Raw genomic sequence first — 21,915 nt, forward strand, 5'->3', positions numbered from 1 at the left:
TTAATAAATTAATATATCAGTCGTATATTAGTCTTTGATATCTATGTAAGCGTGAATTCGCTTTACTCTTCTACGAAGACATTCTCTTACGTTATTGAATAAACATACGTTGGATATAATTTTTGAATTCTAATTTTTGAAGACTTTAACTCCGGCCTCATTTCTATAATTTTCTGGCTTTGACTTAACAAGGAACCAGATCTGAGATGTCAAATAGATGGTAATAGAGTTTTTAACTCGATTTACTCAGTAACACAATGGAGCTTTTAGATCACTATTGTGTCTTTTTATATCTCTATATTTAATAGAGATGATTGAAGAAACTCTGCAATGCTAAAAAATAAGTGTCAAGACTAAGCCAATATATGTTCTAAAATATTATAAATTAATAAGTAAATAGAATTATATAATAATCAATAATTTAATTAGTTAATTATAATAATTAAAAACTAAATAAATAAAAATAATAATAATAATTAATTGAATTGTAACATAACTGTTTATGAAGAAGTTTTCAAATTTTAAAAAAGGACAAAAAAGGTTTTTATATGATAAAGGGTTTAATTTCCATTTTTTTAATAATTTCAATTAATATGTATTTACAAATAAATAATTAAATTAAAAACATTTTTTTAAGAATATTTTAAAAATATTTCTAACACACACTCCAATTAACAATGATGTGTATACTCCTAACCTCTGTTAGAGGTGATGTAGTACATCTATTTCAGCATTTCTTCAGTTTAATTTGCTACATTTATAAATTATTCCGGTGTAAAATCTTTTTTGAATAAATGTTAGACTAATTCACGAATATCCAGATGGACAGACGGACACATCAAAAAACATAACTGACTATATAGCTTTGCTCTATTGCCTTTGCGACAGAAATATACTATGAAATAATTACTATATAAACACAATAAAATGGTTCAAGTTTTCTTATCTTAAAATCTATTTACTTTTTTTACTCGACCAGTTTCAAAATATATTTTATTATTCTTTATTCTATAATTTTTTATTTTATTAAGCAACTGGATATGCTTAATTAAAATTTAATTTTTATGTAAATATAATAGCACTGACCTGCTTATATGGATTTATACAAACCTAAGGAAATTACTATTTTAATTTAAAAACTTTGCACAACTACATTACTGCAACCAGAAGTCTATCATCGTTTATCACCTTTAGAATAATTCCGTAGTACCTGCAATGCATATAAATTTTCTTCTATTTTCGAAACAATTAAGACACGAGAACGCGACTACCTCTCTTTTTTAAAAGTAGCCTCTCAAGGTTTCACTCTGTGCATTTTTCATCTTAAAATTAAATAATAGATCCTCTACAACCTACTGTTCTCATAACTGAAATTTTCATAGATAACTAAAGAATATTACGAAAATTCTAATCCCTGAATTTGCATAAACAGTTGGTACGGTAAATCCGCGAATTGCAGCTGTTATTCGTGAAATATAAGCGATAATCACTTAAATATTTAAACTGAGGTCCACATAAACGTTAACTTGAAAAGTGTTTCTTCAATGACACATCTTTAAGATAACAGCAGGTATCTTATTATGTCGTTCTTTTGGTGCTAACCATATTACGGTGACCATTGATCAATAAAAAGATTAAAGGCAACTACAAACTAACTAACAAAAGACATGACCTCATCTTCATCCCTTACAAACTATGTAATTCCAAACGCGAAATTAGTACAATTACTAATATAAAATATATTCATATTTTTTTTACCTGTGGTCATATATAAAAACAACGATCTCCTGTTGTGAACACAACAGTTTAAATCGGAGCTGAGAAGGATCAACATCCAATCAACAACGCTTGTGACAAATGTCAATAGTTCACAAAACATTCCGGTACAATCGACACAAGTAAAATTATTAAAATGGTTTTGAATTCAGCAATGAAAATTACTGAGGAATTGTCTAACAGACAAACTGTCGTTAATACATCATCTTTCAATACAGCCGATCTCAACATGTACATTAATTCATCTGAGATAATTGACAAGAGTGAACGTTTGCGTAAGGCGCAACGTCAATCAATACCACTAACTCTTCAGGCTACCAAGACACGTGAACAAATCCATGAGTGCTCTACACTCGACGATGATCAATTTTTATCTGCCTTAGAGCATCAAAATTCTTATATTGGTCCAAATGCAGCCACATTTAGCATTTCGGAAAGTTTTAATAATTTAATGGAATATTTTGATGAAGACGTATCACTGGAGCGTAATCCACCCACACCTACCAAGAAAGCTATAGTTGGTAAAGTAGCTTCTGTTGTTGCGAATTTCAAGAGTAGAACGGCACAAGTTGCACACACCCAAATATCCACAATTCTTAATAAACGGCAATCGGAAATGCGTTCAAGCATCAAGGAGTTGAAGAAAAGGTATGAAAGTGATAATGTAGAAAACATCAAATCAAGAAATGTCACACAACAAAAGTTTCCAAAATCCCCAGAAATGTCACGTAAATCGAAAGTAAAGCAAATGGCACAAATGTTTAATACAAAAATGGCACAAATCCTCAAGTGTAGTGGAAAAGAAACCGCCTACATGACTGAACAGAAGAAACAAGAAACAAAGAAATCTACGCCCTACACACAATTTCCAATACCCAAACCACGTACTAAATTTCCAATCAAATGCATGAATAAAATTTCAAGCCCAAAACCGCGCCGCAGAAGATCTACAAATACAACTTGTTTGGTAGCGGAAGATGTGTTTAATCAGCTTTCTGTAAAAGACAAAGCACTGCTTTTTAATAAATTTATAGAAGATATATCGGTAAAAAATCTACAATTTAACAAGTATGAACAACGCACAGTTGGAAGTGCAAGGAGAAAAGAAGACTTTGAGTACAATGAAGTGGAAAATGAAAAAACAGGTTCTGTGAAACGTTTAACAGAGGAATTGGAGGCAAAATGTGTTTTTCCTAAACATACTATAAATCCACTAGTTTTCCATCGTTCTGTAGACAGTTATTGTAATTCAAATATACAGAATACTGCGTTACCGTTAAACCGAACATCCGCACCTCCCAATGACAAAAAGTTAAAAACGAATGAAGTAGAAGACGTTTTAATGAACACAAACGTAAAAACTCTGGTTCCTGAGAGTGAAAGCGTCATTGAAGAAGATCAGGATTTGTTACATATTAGCACCCTGACTGTTGTATTAAAACCAAATTCTGAAGTTAAAAAACAATCACCACTATCAATACCACGTGTTAAGCCACGTATCAAACGAGATATGCGTTTTATTACTACTTTGGATGTTATTGAAGCAACTCAAAAGCGTTCTAGTAATTCCTCATATTCCGATTATCAAGCATACGCTCCTCCTAAAAAAATTCGCCATACACGCTTAGAGCGCGTATTTTTCAATTGGCTAAAGGAGAAAAATGGTGTCTCATTTGATATCACACCACTCGATGATACAACTGAAACAATCAAAATTACATCTGATCAAGAAAATTCCATCAGCTCTTTGGATGGCAATGAAAAAAAGTCTGCTGTTAATAAATTACTTGAGGAAGCTTTGGCTAAATTGGAAGCAACTGAAATCAAGGAATCAACTGAAATCTCAGAACCACATATACCTCAAAGAACTCCAAGAAAAAAGAAGCGCCCCGCACCGCCCATACCTGTCGAAAATAAAGTGCGCAGCTCAAGTGAATGCTCTTCAGTATCAACATTTAAGCAATCTGAAGCAGAAGAAAGCGAATCTGGATTGTCTAGTATGCCTAAGGTAAGTTATTTATATTTGTAATTATAAAAAATATTGTATGTAAGTTACTAACGTTAAATTTATTTAATTCTTAAGGTCACTAGTGATGAATCGCAACCAGAACATACTGAAGAAAATATTTTAAATGCGTGTGAAGACTTCGAATTTGCTAAGCCACTTAAACCACTACGAAGAAAAAAAATGAGCCGCACTTTGACATGGAAGAAAGAGAATTCAATTGTTGAAAGTAAGCCTGTGGTAACTACTGACTCAGATTCTGATTACAAATGGGCAGAAGGATGCAAGAAGACATCAACGCCACTACAACTGAAACATAAAAAGAATAATCCGAACAATGGAAAATTAATTTTGAAAAGTGACATTAACCCACAAATGGAAAACAGTATAGTTGAGTTGGATAGGAAGATAAAGTTAATGAATTCACCACGTAAAATAAAATCAGCTTACACTTTGGCCATAATGCCTTCACCTTCATCATGTACTGCAAGCGATTACTGCGAGTCTGACATGACTCATTCATATGCCGTTCGTGAAACTTCACGTTCTTGCCCATCTATTATTTTTGCTGTGGACTCACAGGAAACACAATTACGTGAAAATATGTCACCGACCGAAATTATTGCTAATAGCGAACTGAAACAGGACAGTAAAAATGAAAGCCTCATTGATCAAGGTTTTGAAACAGGTTCAAATGAAACGGAGGTGTCATCAGTAAAGAAAATTAAAAAAATGATACGTTTATCTTCAGGCAGCTCAAAAAATACAAAGTCAAGTATAGACATGAAACCCAAACCTAGTAATTTGCATATAAAAGAAGTTATACAACCACAACAGCACCCCTGTAGTCCAGCACCAATATCAGCAAAAGCACGTCGTCGCTCCTTTTACGAAAATGACTCACGCCGTAGCTCGATAGTAATGCAAGTTATACAGGAACATCATCCATTAGATCATGCTTATAAAGATGAGATGCCATGTACACCAGATAGCTTTAGTGGACGCTCTACTGCTAGCTTCTTTCCCAACACACAATCAAATGATCTTCGTAATAAATCTACTTTTTGGATAACGGCAGGAGACTTAAAAGTTTCCTATGATATATGTTATAGGCCAGCCGCTGACTTACGTCGTGAATTTCATAACTTCACACAAAAAAGATATGATCCTCTAGATTTTGGGATCGATGAATACAAATTTTCATTATTGGATCCAGCCAATAGTAACGGACGCTTGCCAAAAATTAATAAAACCAAAGGACACAGTCAGTATTGGTTCTCAAATGGTGATCTTGTTATGATGTTTAAGGGCAAACTCAGACCAGCTGCTGAAGTATTGCAGTTATTTACATTTTTAAGGCAGTATTATGTCAACAAATCGGTAATACGATTTGGCGTAGATGATATGGAATTCTCTATATCACAAGATTATCGACAAAGTGGACTTAGGCTCTCCGTAGATTACGAAATGTTAGTAGGTCTACAAGCAGGCAACAGTAATGGATTAGAAGGACGCAGTAAAAACGCTTGGCCGAATTCTAGAAGTTGTTCTCTAAATTCAAAAATTACGAAAACAAGTGATCTTGATAATTCAGAATTGGAATCGGAAGAATTTGAAAATAGTGACGTCAGCAATATGTCACCATTGCCTTATGGTAGCAGTTACTACATAAGTCAACGTAGTAGTGATATAAGCATTTTCAGTCCAGATATGTTTAGCATAGAAAATGAGCCACTGGATCAAATATTCGATCACTCTAGTAAGCAAAGTTTTCATAAAAATGAACTAAATAAATATCTACAGATCTACAGTTAGTTATTTTCGGAAGCACTATATAAGTTTGGTTACAATATTTCAACTTACAATATATCATATTTCACTACTTATGAAATTATTTATTAATTTATTATATATTTATACTTTTAAATCTGATTTTAATTATAATAAAGCTTAAAATAAATTATAGTTTGAAAAATAAATATTGTGTATTGGACTTTAATCTGCTACGTATATATATTTCTTTTCATTTTTAAACTTGAATAATTTATGACAAATACGTTTTCTTCTTTCATTATACATGAATCCATGTTTAGAATAGTTATTTCTCTTTATAAGCGATTCATCTTGTTCTTGACATGTCAAGTTTGTTTTAAGCCTATTATATGTATGTATGTAGCACTTTTTTTTGGTATGTCTGTAATCAATCACTTTTTTTCTGTGGTCTATGATTCCATAAACATATGCAGGATCTAATTTATTCAAGCAATCCAATTATCTGATCTAATTTATCACTATAGTAAATTCTCTAGCATCTGCCAATTTCTATTGGTTTAAATACTTTTTAAGATCTTTTTTTGTTGCTAGTCTTATAAATAGCAACATATAGGTTGAGTTTGAGTCTCCTGTATTTAGCCCTTATTAGAGTTTCCATTAGTGATTTTAAAGCGTTTTTCTAAGTCCATCTTCAACAAAGTGTCTATGCTTTGCCAGTCTTTCCCAAAAATTTATTTTATCAATTTAGCTAACTACCAATATCGATGGGTTATTTATAGAATCAAGCTAACATACCTTATTTATGGTAACTCCAAACAATTTTTCCTTGGTTTTTTTATATAGAATTTATTAATTATTTATATTATTACTTTATTTCTTCCTTATATCTTATATCTTATATCTTTGCTCTTATGTCTGACTATAAATCGTACTACTAGATCGTTTGTAAGATCACAATTCAGTATGGAGTTCGTAAATATTGTTAAGATAGGATATATGCATGTTTTTGAATATTAAATTCAGTCTGTATATATATAATTATAAGGTCTTGAAATTTTATTACTCATAAAGACAATAGTCGTGACAGTATTTTGTCAATAGAAAGATTCGAATTCAATTTTATTTGATTTTGAATTTAATTTTGATAAATTATATATTATTTAACTAAAATAAATTAAAAACAATAATATTATTATTTACAAAATATAATTGGTTTTGTTCATTACATGTTAAACATAAATATTTTTATGATAAATAAAAAATGTTTCTTAACGAATATGAATATGTACTTATATAAGTTAAGTTAAATAAATTATTAAATTATTTTATTAACTTCGTATTTTATTTATTGCAGCCACCAGAAAACGAGCTTCAGAAGGCACGTGAAAATAATCCAGCAGCCTTAAGTGAACATCAACTACGCATACAGGCCTCACTGCAACGTTTAAATATACCCGACTGGTTCCGACAATATAACCAAACGACCAATCAATCTCCAGAAGTTGCTGGTAATTATAAGCCTGGAAATTTTACAAGAAAGAAGAATAATGATTCCGGACGATGGACAGGACTTAATTCAAAAACTACATCACTCAGTTCATTGGGTTCTCAACGATCAGACCGCAGTCCGTTATTACTAAGTCCATCGGCACACAGTCACCATGGCGGGCATACAAGTGGTATCCATAATCAATCTGCTAGTGCCACAAGCGCATATGGCACAAGTGCGGGCTCATTTTCACGTTGGTCAACATCTCATTTGAACTCATCACAAACATCACCTAATGTATCTTCCCGTGGTTCCTTTACACGTGGCGGACTAGTTAATTCCAGTTTTATGTCAGTTACAAGTGGAAATAGTGGAGTCAGGAACTCACTTCGTCAGCCATATTTAGGTTGGCGTAGTCAAGAAAAGTTGTCACAGCGTACGCCACATGAACGGTATTAAGCAAAATATGGATTAGTTTTTCAAAAATAAAACTCAAAATTTTTTATTTTTTCATTTAGATTGGCATCATCATTATTGGCACAACAACGTACGTCCCCAGCACAGCGTACTACAGCTGGAACACCCAGTAATGGTGTGGCTGTTAAACTACAACCTGTTACACCCGAAATTCAGTCATCAATCAAAGAGGTCACTTCGGCTATTGTGCATTATGTGAACGATAAGAAAAATCAACAGCGTAGCAGATCCACAAGCCCTAACTCAAGGTAGGCGCATGTTGGTCCGAGTATAACTCACACTATAAATCGTATATACTTTCATATATATACATAAATACATGCGATTATACATATCACACAACTATGCAAGCCAAATTCAGTATCAACACCAAACTCAGTACACATAAGTCATACCATGTTATATGTTGTAACCATTGTAACCGCCTGTAATGATCAATCCATGGATATGGTGCTTTTAACTCAAACTATCCAGCCTGTAAAAAGTGCCAAATTGTCTCTTATTAGCATTACTAAAGTCGCTAAACTAAGAAAACAAATATTACAACATTCACCAAACACAACATTTTTCATTTTTTATTCGCATTTAGCTACTTGTAAGTCTGTTCTTATAAACGAGTAAATTTTAATTCGATACTTTTAATTGATGAAGATGAAATACGATAAAATTATTTTAAACTGAATTTACATACCCACAATGCAAATGAGATGACTTCCAATACAAGTTAATTTTAGTTTAAGAGGTAAGCCAGTTTATACTTGTTCAGTTCTTTTTGCAAGCAACTAACAGACTAACTCCTCTTTCGTTCCTACATTAACAGGGCTCACCTATACTGACTACTAAAAATGAATCTAACTATTCTAACTTTGCATCTAGTTAATAGAACTACCTTAATATGTTATTCACGATCGCTTTGTTTTTTTTTAATTAATTATTAATATTAAATCCGAATATCTAATAACTCTTATGTGTATTTCATATATTAAATCACAATTAATTGATTTAAAATTAAAGAAAACCCAATTTTCTATATGCGTTCATAGTTTCGCACGATATGTACCATATGTACGTGTCTGTTCCAATTATATCAAATATTGAACACGAAGGGAGCTTACTATGGTTGTTTAAATGTACTCAGCCAAAAAAATGCCAGAGTACTGAAATTATATATTATTGCGTATACTTTTTGGAAGATACTTAAAAAATGCTTTCATTTTATAGAGACTAATGTAAACACAATATTTTGAAAATAATTGTTTGTAGGATACCCACAAGAACTCGGTATGGTAGTTTACATCGCAACTGCGATTTCAAAATTTTATGACATATGAACTAATTGAAGTAGAGCTCCAAAATGGGATCTGGCGATTTTACCAGATACCGAATTACCAGCCTTAGGAAGCAGCAGAGTCACATTATGAGAAAACCCTTTTTTGAGATCACCGAGTAAATTAGTTAAGGCTACGAAGGTAATTTATAAATCAAGAATATAGGTATCACAGAAATTCATACCTATATGTAGAAGTCATATGAAAACCCGTTCAGTAGAAACGGTTTATTTTGAAACAAGATATACTAGTGGATGATTCTAGGTTAATACAATGAAACCGTAAGTGGTAAACGTAATCGAATTCTGTCACAAATCTGCTTAACTAAAATTAAATAAATGAAATGCATATATGGGAATAGTAAATTAAATATATCTATATTAAAAATAATAATCAATAATGAAAAATATATTAAAAAGCTTAATATTTTATAATAAATACATACATAATGAAAATAAATAAAAATATATACATTATGAATAATTAATAAAAAGTATAAAAACATATGAAATAAATCTAAAAAAAATTAAGGAGTATAAAAATAATTAATTATTGATAATATGCATGAAAAAAGTATATATAATTAAAATTTAAATTAAAATTTAATTAAAACTTTTTATCATTTTTTATTAATATTTTTAACTAATTCAGTTTTGTAAGTAAAAATATTTTAGTTTAGTTTTTGTTTAAACAAATTTATAATAAACATTTTATTATAAGAAAGAAATAAATTCATAAATAAATAAAATTGATGTATGTACTGCAACTATTAAATAAATAATATTTATCATCATTAAGAGATAGAAGATATAACCAAAAACTTTATAACAGAATGGTATATTGAATAGCAATAAATATATAATAAAAAAGTAACAAGTTAATCAAAGTAACATGTTAAGAAACTAAACAATTAACTCAAAAAATTGGAAAAGTCGTAAATGATAGGTCATTGCTCACATTTCTGAAATGGGTGAATCCAGTGGTTTGAGGGTACTCGAAGTTTCTCATTGGTTATTGATTGGTTGTCTGATCAAACACAATGATCAACAGACATTAGTAAGCAGTATGTTTATCCTTCTCTTCAGCGATTATCTTCAAACGTACTTCTGAACTCATAACGACCAAAAAACATTGCCTTACTATGCTTTATTATTTTGGATAACAAAATTTGATACATAGGCCTAAAATTCTAATTTGTTCAAATTTACTTTTCCAGTAACTTTAATGTCTAAAATACTCTTTGCTTGATTTGATTTCAATCGTTCGCACTTAATCCCAACTTTTAATTTGCGGGAGTACAAAGCGAAAAAAATGTACTCAGGAATAAATTAAACACTGTCACCTTTATGTGCTTGAAGGCTTAAGTATATCACATAATTTTTCACAATTCATCCAGACGCAATCAAAAGTACTATCTATCTAGTGACTAAACAATTTTCAGATAGACTTACACGGTGTAATGCAATCAAGTACATTATTTGAGGCCGCTAACGCAAATAGTCAAATAGTCATCCAAATATCCTTGTTTTTATCTTTGTGACATTCCTGTTTGAAGAAGGAATCTGTAGATAAAGCCTCCATTCGATATCAATCCAACTTTTGTTGCCACACTGTGAGTCAACACTCTGAGATTTAAATAAATTTATCTAACGATATCTGCTGTTTTATCTATGTGATCCTTATTTGTTAAAGAGACAGCTTATAAAAACAGTAGTGTTTTCTGATATAAAATATATTCCGTATCCTGATCTATGTAGCATAATAAAATATAACTCTCTTACGGATATGGAACGAAATTCTTATACGGAACTTAAAGATTACATAAGTTTCAGTTCCTTACTGATACGATACCGAATCATATCAGAAACGCATTAAATATCCCTACTATCATGAGTGTAGCCAGAAAATAGTGCAGAGGGTCACAAGTTATATATTTTGTAATATAAACTCTGAGCTCGCTCGTTTGACTACTTGCTCAAGAAACTTTAAGGATGCTTTTGAATACTGTGTATAAAAATAAATCATTAAAATTTAAATTAAATTTAATTAAAGCTAAGTAATAGATATATTTGTTTTTAATAAAATGGGTTTTCAGTACGACGGGCACACAATCAGAAAAAGTTTTGTCAATTATCCGCTACATATTTAAGTGGAAATCATATACTTGTCTTATATATTAAAGATGTACATCAGATATGTACCATATTATCTTATCAGTACTTATAATCAGGATCGGGTTAAAAGCTTTAAATTTGAGCAAATTAGTGTGAGCATTAATTAGTGTGAGAATTCTATTCAGAACAGACTATGATTTTATTATCAGAATTCTACTAGTGAAGGCGTGCTTTTCATCTTTGAAATAGGCATCTAACCACTACATTCAATCTTTTGTACTAGATTTCTGAACCGATTGTTCTGGACAGCACCCTAAATAAATTACTATTCTAAAATGTATTTTGTGTAAAATGTTTTAATATTTGATCTACTAAAATAGAGGAATATATAAAATATTTTTAAAATTTTTTGTAGATATTATATTGTACTATAGCAGATAAAATTATATTAACAGCGTTATATGGTCAGCCAAATTTCAATGAATTGACTAAAATTTTTGTTGTTGTCTTTTCATTTCTATTTTAACCCTTCTAACTTTTAAATAGTTTTTTTTCGTCATCACTTTTGACAAAAAAATTAACATTATAAATTGATATATTTAAGTGAATATTTTAATTTTTAAGTTATATTCACATGTTCTCAAAACATAACATTAATTTTTATCTCTCTTAGTTTTAATATCTGTCTAGCCCATAATCAATGTATTCATGGCTAATAATTCTCACTACTTTTTGAAATAAACTTGTAATGATGTAGCATCACTATTATTATCAACACAGAAATCTTATTCGATATTTTTTTAAGTTTAAAAAATGTAGAAAAACAGTTTTTTTATTTATGATATGTTCTATAATATATTTTTCTTTTGATTTCTATTTTTCACCCGCCACTCACAATAACGACAGCAAAATAAACATCCCATAGGTGTAGCGAGAAAATAGGGTAGAGGGTCACAGAGAAGATGTTTTGTATTATAACCTCTGAGCTCTCTCTCTCTCTTTCCCCGCCCATGCAATTTCTTATTCTTAACACCTACTTTTATATATATTTGTGTTTTTTTTTTAGATTAGTTTCTCGGTCTAAGCAAATTGTGTCACCATTAATAATACTTGTCTACCTCGCCAACCCTGACCCGAAACGAAAATTGTACGAAAAATATCCGAAGTGATTCCAAAGTTGAGGAATCACATTTGCAAAAATCAAATGCATTTTCCGTAGTTGCAGTTTTGTGATGTTAAGTTCCCTGACATCACCACCAGCAATCATCAGGACACTCTGCTCCTTCCAAAGTAAAATATTTTGGTAAAAGCTATGAAAACTTTTTCATTATTTATTGACTGTAAATTGACTTTAATTGAGTGTAGCAAGGCGATTTGTAATTGATAGTTAAGTCAATATTTTTCTTAGTATTTCTTGGGTTTGTCTGTGTGTTAGAAAATTAAATATGGTTAGTCGTGGGTTTTTAAATTTATTTGTTTTTCAATGTTTTTAAATGAAGTTATAGATTTTGGCAAATGCACTATGGCTTTAATTTTCAATAATAACAGATATGCAAACAGGTACAGGCCAAATCCGGAAAATACGGCAGATATTAAAGCAATTCAAAGTCCAGTCCAATTTATACAAATTTCATCGACTTGTCACATGGAACATTGTTTTAGTGAAATAACACATTTTTGATTGTTCTACTTTTTTCAAGATTATCTATTGATTAAAATACGATACATTTTCCAAAATATGAAGGTGACAACGTCACCAAATGGCATATGCATATTTTAATTATATTTCTGGAAGTCCAGACGTACGCACTCGACCAGGTGAGACCGTATATGAACACTAACCCTACGAATGTTAACTTTTAAGTTGTTCAACGTTTCTGATTCACCTGAATAGTCCAACGAATTCACATATCCCCATACAAAATGATCCTAAGTAGCGAGATTGTAGAGGTCTATTGACAGCAGTTTTACTTTAATTCCGCATATTATAGACCCTTATCCTATAAAGAACATCGAGTTCTATTTCTGTTCGCATGTAGTGTTCTCAATTTAAAAATCGAACCTCTAAATACTGCGTCATCATAATCTATAAATAAAATTATATGGATTTATTTAAGTTCAAATGGGGTAATTCAGATAATTCTCAAAATGGATGTTGCTAAAACCAGTGTTGTCAACTCAACACAAAATTTATTTGAGAACTGACTGCTTGTATAACAGAACCCCCGCTTTTTTCGATTTCTTGTTAACGCAGAGTTTTGGTGCGATACTATGTTCACACTTCTCTAGCATACTTTTATATGGATTTTGTATAGATTTAATATTGAAAATGGCGCATATTGCTGCTTACTCATTAAGTTCAGTTAAATACAGTAGTCTAAACATACCACAAGCCTATTTAAGTTAAATTTGTTCTGAATATTTAGCTCTTAATTGTCTAGTATAGTGCAATATAGAATAGTGTTGCCAACTTAAAAAAACACCCTTTATATATTACATCATGAAAAAAAGTATAGATTAAGATAACGTTATGAGTTTGAGCTTAATTTAGAATTTAATAATAAAATATGCTTCTCTTAGTGTTACTTTACAATCCAGTGTGAACATTGTTCGCCCTCACAATCTGCCTCCATCTGTCGCGATCTTTTGCTAATCACTTCCAGTTCAGTATTCCAATCTTTTTTGCATCACCATACATGTTCTTATCCCATCTTGTTCTTGACCTACCTCTGTGCCTGGTTTTCATTGGCTTTGCGTTGCATATGCTGCTCGGCTTTCTCTCTGGTCCAATTCCCTACATGAACAGCCCATTGTAGCCTTTGTGAGTTTTTCATATTTTGACTGAATTGTTGAAAACTATTCTCATTCAATAATCCACTGATGATATCAGTATATATAACCCAATATATTCTACTTCGAGTGCTGTATATATTGTTATCTTTTTTATAACATTAATGCAATAAGGTCGATTGCATCAATTATTTTCACTATAAATATATTGCGGGAATAAGATACACTACTATTCGGGTCTACAATATGATAGTATGAACACATTTAGGACTGAGGGTTAATATCTATCTTTATAAGACACTGGACCAGAGAATGGCATGCAGCTAGAGTCGGCCTGCCCTATGGTATCTCCTGCAACGTATATCTGCCAACTCTTGAAGAAAGGACGCCAGAACTCATGTTGTGTCTATCTTCAAGCTTAACTAGAACTAGGCTTAGGTTTTTTGGCGCCTCCTGCTTAACACACTCAGCGATACCTCCACCATTAGCATTGGCCAGATTCTCGCCTTAATAAATACTTCTGATTGGTTCTAGTTCGATCTTCATCTACCCACTAATACGAGGTATTGTAGATTCAAAACGACTTTATTAGCTAATTGAGAAGGATTCGTTTCTCTCTCCACTTAAACTAACTAACTAACTTTAGGATTAAGTGAAAGTATTTAACCATTACCTGCATTAATGGTTAAATACTTAAATTAAATTTTCAGTTGTTGTGCTACTATCGTATTCTTTCAAAATACATGCATTATTCTATTTTTGTGACAATTTACTTGTATAAATCTTGACACTAAATTCTACTTACCAAGATTTTGAAAATATGATTCGTTTTGATTATTTCTTTTATTACTTTTTACTTTTTTATTGCTCAAGTAATAAATTATCATTTAACCCACTTTTAACATATTAATAAATATATATGTTTGTATACATATATAGGTATATATATAGGTGTGTATGTATACGAGTAGGTCTATAAAAAGATTTTAATTACGATTGCCTCCGCACACATTTCGATTGTTTGAATTCAATTTTCTTAGTGTGCTTGCATCACCCTTTATGTCCAACTACAGTACTACTATCTTACCACTTCCGCCCTATACTTTACTATTATATTAGCCAGCGCCATTCTACTGTCAATATGAAATTATATTACGTACTATGGCACAGTGTTTTATAGACCGTACATATAACATTTCCATTCTGCATTGAATATGTGTATAGTATTTTTTATGTTGGATATTAATGTTTGACTGTATATATACGAATATAGCTGAATGAATGTAAATGTTATAATTTTATTATGACTCATACAATATATGCTCAGTTTTATTTTACTCTCTCTTGCTCTCTGGCTCTCCTTCTCTTTCCCTTTTTTTGCTTTTGCTTCTGTCTCTCTTTATTTAACTTTGCAGTTAACTGGTAGTGCAAGTCTTTCAAAGCTTCGTTGCAGTTTAGTGCACTTTGAACCTCAACTATTGCGAATAGTTAGCCCAGTTAACCTACCCCATACTAAAACTCTGCCTGGAAGTCATAATATGAAAGAGCAATTTGAATTGCTTATTATGTGTATTTGTGCCATGACATAAATACATACACGTACGCTTATATATGTTTGTAAAATTATATCTTTTGCTATAGCCTCGGCTGTGTAATCAGCCTCCTTTGTATACATTGCCTCATTTCATCTGATTTATGCCCCTTCCTCGTGTTGTTTTCAATTCTAGTATTATTGTTGTTTTTAGTTCATGTAGTTTTTCTGAATATTTTCTTCTTTTTTATGGCCAAGTGTTATGCCGATTTCAGGGCAGTTGCGTATATTCATTATTACTGGCAACGTGCTGGGCTGTGGACGTATATTCTTTAGTTGTGAATTAAAGTGAATATTTAAATAAATTCTGTTAAAAGTTCTTTTTACAATTTTTGGAACAAAAATTAAATTACTGGTGTGTTTTCTTGATAATACGTATCGCAGAGACGGAGGAGAAATATTTAAATAAAAACTTCTTGCAAAAATTTTATTGCATACTTTTAGCCGGTTGATTGCTTCTTGTAAGTGTTTGTTTCTTGCCATTTTAAAATTTAAAAACTGAGTAAAACTATGAAATAATAATAATAATATATTTCTGTTTTACACAAATTTCTTTGTTTTGCGTAAAACAATATTTTTTTTTGGTGGTGTACTTTATTTCAAAAAATATACCACACCACTTAGGCACCACTTCCTATCAAATTTTTACTTTTATTCAATGAAATATATAAAGACAAAAATATTTACAAAAAATAATTTTTCAAAATATATAAAACAAATTTTTAGTGTATAATAATATTTAAATAAAATTTAAGTATTGAAAGTGTTAACATTAAAAATTGTGCATAATTTTATATATATTTGACACTATTTAACTGTAATTTATGTATGTGGTTTTGATAGTTAATGTGTATTTCAAAAGTCAAAGAGAAACTACGCTATGCAAAATTAAATATATCTACATATATATATGATGTGATAAATTGTTTTCAATAAACGAATCTGTTATACATACATATATATATATATATATAAATATATATAGTTTATATTATTATTATCTTATGGTAAATTAGGCAGTTTTTCAGTTAACCTCAAAAGTGTTTCATTGTCAACGCAAATCACTCATACTAGATTTATAATAATAAAACAATGCCTTAATGCTATAAATTAAATTAATTAAATTATTTCAGTAAAAATAATTCTATATAAGTAAATTTCATATCTCTAGTAATATTCCGATATACATACATTTACTGTATTGCAAAAATAATGGAAATCATATTTTATTGAGTTCACATAAATCTAGATGGCATAGAATTCCAGATTTTTCTATTTCGGCACAGTTTCTATAAAGTGAACTAAATTAAATGTCGAACGAACCTACAGTGTACGTCAATAAAATTTTTTTATTCAGTTTTTTTTTGGTTTCTGGTGAAAAAATTAATTCTACTGTAGAAATATTGGAATAACAATTTTAAACAATTTTTATTTCATTTATTTTAAATTTATTTAAGTTAAGTTAATTAATTATTAACTTATTTTTTATGTTTTATTTTTATGAATATTATTTCTAACAAAAAATTTCCTTCATCAATTAATTTGATTTGATAATTTTATTTAATTTTATCGAAATTAATTTAATTTCATTGAATTTTACTTAATTTGATATAATTTTATTTAATTTTATTTTATTTAATTTGATCTAATTTATCTGATTTATTTAATTTGATTGAATTTTATTTAATTTTATTTAATATAATTTTATTTAATTTGATGTGATTTAATATAATTTAATTTAATTGAATTGAATTGAATTGAATTGAATTGTATTGAATTTAATTTAATTTAATTTAATTTAATTTAATTTAATTTAATTTAATTTAATTTAATTTAATTTAATTTAATTTAATTTTATTTAATTTTAATAATTTTATTTAATTTTATTTAATTTGATTTGATTTTATTTAATTAGTTTTAATTTAATTTATTTTTATTTAATTTGAATTAATTTGATTTAATTTGACAAATTTGATAAAGAAAATTATTTTGTAAGTACAAAAGTGTTTATTTTCTATTTAAATTTATTTTAAAATTAAGTTTATTTCATTTGGCAAAAATTTTTATTTATTTAATATTTTGCTGATCTACTCGTTTCAAATACTGCCCAATGAGTTAAATAAGTTAAAATTTATTCAAAATATATTTAATTTATTTCAACTTAATAAAATTTAAATTAATGTAATCAAACTTATTATAACTTATTTTAATATGAATTAATTGAATCTACTTTAATTTAATTCTACGTGATTTAAATCAATATAAAACGTGTTATCGCAACATAAAAAACACAAATAAATTATGTAAGGCTCCTCCTCCGTCTGTAATTTATTATTCAATATAACTATATGATTACTATTTATTATTAATTATATTATATTTATTATTTTATAAATTGCTTATTATTTTTATTTTTTAATTATTATATTATATTTTTTGTATAATTTATACACGTATAAATTGTTTGTTGGAATTTTTATTTAATTTAGCCTAAAATCATGCATTAAAAACTTTCAGATGATTTAATTGATTCTGGAAATATTAAGTAAATAAAAATCATCAGGGAATATATATTATTGTTTTTAAATCAACATATAAAAAATAAAAACAAATCTGATAATTTTTAGATTTATTATCTAATAATTTTAGAAATTAGAAAGATCACGATGTTTTGCCATATTTATATTTAGATACTTATGTTAGAGCTAAATCGTACCTACTATACGATTTTTAAGAATGTGGACCCTAAGTTACGGATAGAACCAGAATAGGTTTGTTTTCTAATTAATTTTTAACAAATTTTATACACTTGTTATATGTATATCTTTAAATGGAGCTTTGCTAAAAAATACTAGACACAATTGTCGAATTTGGTGAATATCTAAAATTAGTTCCAACTATAATATTTAAAATTACATACTCGCAGTGTTGATTTGATGATCCAGTATTTAAAACTTTATTGTTTTCAGGTCACTTGTCATCAATAACCGTCGAAATTAATTAGTAGTTGCAATTACATATTATTAATATGTATAGAAATAGATTTCCATCAATCACGAGATATAAGACTAGAGACTAGGGTAGTGCTTTTAAATTATTACTTACTAGATTTCAGATAGTTTTTCCTACATTTATTTTTTTTAATTTTACTTAAATATAATTAGTCAAACAGAATTTATATGTTTGCGAAATGCTTTTAAAAAAGTGAATAATATATATATATATATTTTTATTTATCAAAAATCTATAAATACTACGAAACTCAGTCAGTTCAATTTAATGGAAATGCAATTAATTTCTCCTGAAGTGCAGGGCACAACATGGCCTTTACGAGTACAAAATGTGAATGACAACTATTTTAATTTTCTGTATCTTTTTAATTGTATTAAAACCTGATGTGAAACTGACATCGTCATTGATTATTGGATTAGATTTTAGTAGGAATGGTTGAATGTATGCACATGCAAATTTGTATGAAAGATAAAAGTTGACAATAAATACATTATATACTTAATAGGTAGTAATTACATTGAAAACAGTTACGAAAACTCATTAAATGTGCATTATAAATCAAAAATAAGTTTATTAAGAAACGCATTTTTACGAAAAAAATACAAGTATTAATTTAGAAAAACACTAAGAAGAAGAAGAATTTAAGTAGATAGTAATTAACATATTTTTGGAATCCCAATGAGGTAAAACATTACGGACATAGTAAATTGTTTATGCTAGAAAGTATTAGTTTAGTTTGGGTTAGGTTAAAGAGAAAGTCTCTATTAGATTACACATAGACCACCTATGGGTCTATGGTGTCTCTTAGCATATATGAGCTTGCATTAACTTATATTCTCGAAAATATATTTATAATACTAGTAAGTGTAAATTTAAGGACAAGGAAAATCATATGCGGCTAGAGTACTGATGAAACCGTACTCCTACAAAAATATTCTTAAATTCTCAAAATGTATTTTAAGGTTGATAAGCGGTTTCAAAACAGGTCATTATGGCCTGAAATATTACCTTCATAAACTAAGATTATCTGCTAATACGGAATGCAAATTATGCCTCGAAGATGAGGAAACAACTATGCATAATTTTTATGTTTCGTATGGAATTGAGAGCTCTTCTCTAGATTTAGAGCTGGACTTTGTTCACAAAGCTTTAAAGGGCTTTGTGTAATCAATAGTGAAATTGATACAATGAGACTCTTCTGGCCGTAGTACCGGCTGCTAGGCGATTTTACGTCAAAGCTTTAATAATAATAAAAATAGTAAAAGTGTGAATTCAAGTCAAGGTAGTTTTGATAAATTTTTGAAATTTCCGAAAAAGTTTTTTTAGAGTTACAGCTTTACTCCTTGTCAAAACTGACCATCTGCATAATATATTAAAGGTGAATAGTTCTTAAATTTTATCTTGAACAACCGCACAGACCTTTAATAAGTACAGCATTATCTTATATTAAATCAAAAATGTGTATATAAATATTTTTACAGGTTAGAACCAACTGTTAGTTTGATATGCATTATTAAAAAAAAGTGCAATTTATATATTTTTTAAAATTTAACCTTAAAGCATAGAATTTAAAAACTTATTGAATCGTTCGTTTTTTATTAATACACTAATATGACTTAACACGTTATTTTAATTATTTAACAAGTTTTTTAAGGTATTAATATCTAATACCTTAATAATTAATAAATGTACACAATACATAATGTCTAATACATATTTTCAATTTATGCTATTAGGAAATGCTGGCTGGAATCATCATTCGTTGGTATAAGACCGCTTGATTCGCCTCAAACACCCATCATTGAAAATTCTACAACAACTTTTAATGCACCTGGTAACAACTTTAACTATAACAGCAACTACAACAAAAGCAACAGCAACAATAACAATAATAATTTAATAACAATAACAACTAACAGTGCAGCTAGAAGAGGCGAAATATTAGCCCAAGCCACCGCCGGTGCTTACGGTCTGAACAAACCTCTAACAGCCAATGTAACAGCTGATGTGCTACATATGAACGGTCTAAGCCGTCCAAGTGGTAATAACAGTGCCGAAACCGGTATTGTGGGTGAGTCAGCAATCTTAATATGAGTGCTTCTTCTTTTTATTTTAATTTTAAACAAGCAACTTATAAACATATATCTTTACATGATATATAATAAATTTTTAGATAAATTTACAAATATCCTTACATATATACACATAACTGTAACAGCAATTTTTTTTATTTTAATTTTATATATTAATGAATACATATACATATATATATGTATAGCATATAAACAAATATTGTTTTTAATAATTATATTAATTTATATTTTTTAAAAATTGTTATGCTAAAATTTTAAATTTTATTATTTAAAACAAATATAACTGAAATTGTATTACAATAAAAATTTAATTAATTATTTTCTATAAATACGAAAGCAAATCATTTTTAAGTCTTGAAAAAAAAAACAACACAAAATAAGCAAATAAGCAATTAAACTTATGATTTTAATTATAATTATTATTGATAATTTGTATGATTTGTATTTAATTTCAACATTTTTATTATGTGAACAAATAAAAAATATTGATTTTATAAACTAATTATTAAAGTTATTTCTTCGTTTTTATTTATTGTCTAAATATGTTTTAATTTTTTTTTTTTTGATATATATTTTTTAAAACAGTAATTTAGTAGTAAATATTGTGACAATTAGTTTTTATTTTAATTTTTTTTTTATTTTACGTTTAAAAAATTAAGTAGATTTTAACAGTTACACATACAATTTTAAATATTTACACATGTAGTAATTACAATATACTTATACATTTTTGATGTCTATTATTATATATTGAAAATATTCTAATAGCTTTAGCTATTAAATTTTTATATTATTATAAAATTAAAATAAAATAAATCGACGACAAGCGAAACAAAATAAATTTTTTTTATTTTCTTTAATGTGTTAACATATTAGTTTATTTTTTTTATTTATTTTTATTTTAATTTTCACTCTATAGACTACAGCAGCAGATTTTTTTTACATATATAAAAAATATGATATATGCACTATGCTTTTTATTTTTTATATATTTGCAGTCAATTGCATTTTTATTAAAGATAGTTTTTATTATTAAAAAATTTTTAAATTGAAATTCTTGCTAATAATTCTTTTCTCTATTATATAGAAATAAATTTAAAAAAATGTATAAACAATTAATGATTATTTTTCTTCGAAATAACTTGCTTTCCTGTACATAAATTTTTAATAATATAAATTATTTTATCAATATTTAACTATATTCTTTTTATTTATCGCTTGAAAATTTTGCACTTGAAAATAAATTCTTGTTCATTTTTAAGAAATTTTAAAATTAAAAGTTCCTCAAAATTCAGAAAACGATTTCTCAAGGAGTGTAACTCATTTCTAAATCACATTTTATAATTTATATGTAATGCTTATTAAATTCTTTAAAAACTTTTATTTAATTTTAGTAATTTTTCAAATTATTTTTGTAAGAAAAATATTTTCAATTTGCATTTTAAATAAATTTTAAATAATTATTAT

General features: G+C 28.3%; 1 protein-coding gene across 1 annotated transcript in view; it reads left to right on the plus strand.

Moving 5' to 3' along the window:
* Positions 1 to 21,915, plus strand: part of LOC119688557 — a 192,722-nt gene that overhangs the window by 156,398 nt on the left and 14,409 nt on the right. Inside the window, exons 4-6 of the mRNA XM_038103230.1 lie at positions 6,909 to 7,495; positions 7,562 to 7,768; positions 20,092 to 20,447. Coding sequence (XP_037959158.1) covers positions 6,909 to 7,495; positions 7,562 to 7,768; positions 20,092 to 20,447 — 1,150 coding nt within the window. The remainder of the gene's footprint in view (positions 1 to 6,908; positions 7,496 to 7,561; positions 7,769 to 20,091; positions 20,448 to 21,915) is intronic.

The sequence above is a fragment of the Teleopsis dalmanni genome, chromosome X (genome assembly GCF_002237135.1).
Source record: "Teleopsis dalmanni isolate 2A chromosome X, ASM223713v2, whole genome shotgun sequence".
Taxonomy (NCBI): Eukaryota; Metazoa; Arthropoda; class Insecta; order Diptera; family Diopsidae; genus Teleopsis; species Teleopsis dalmanni.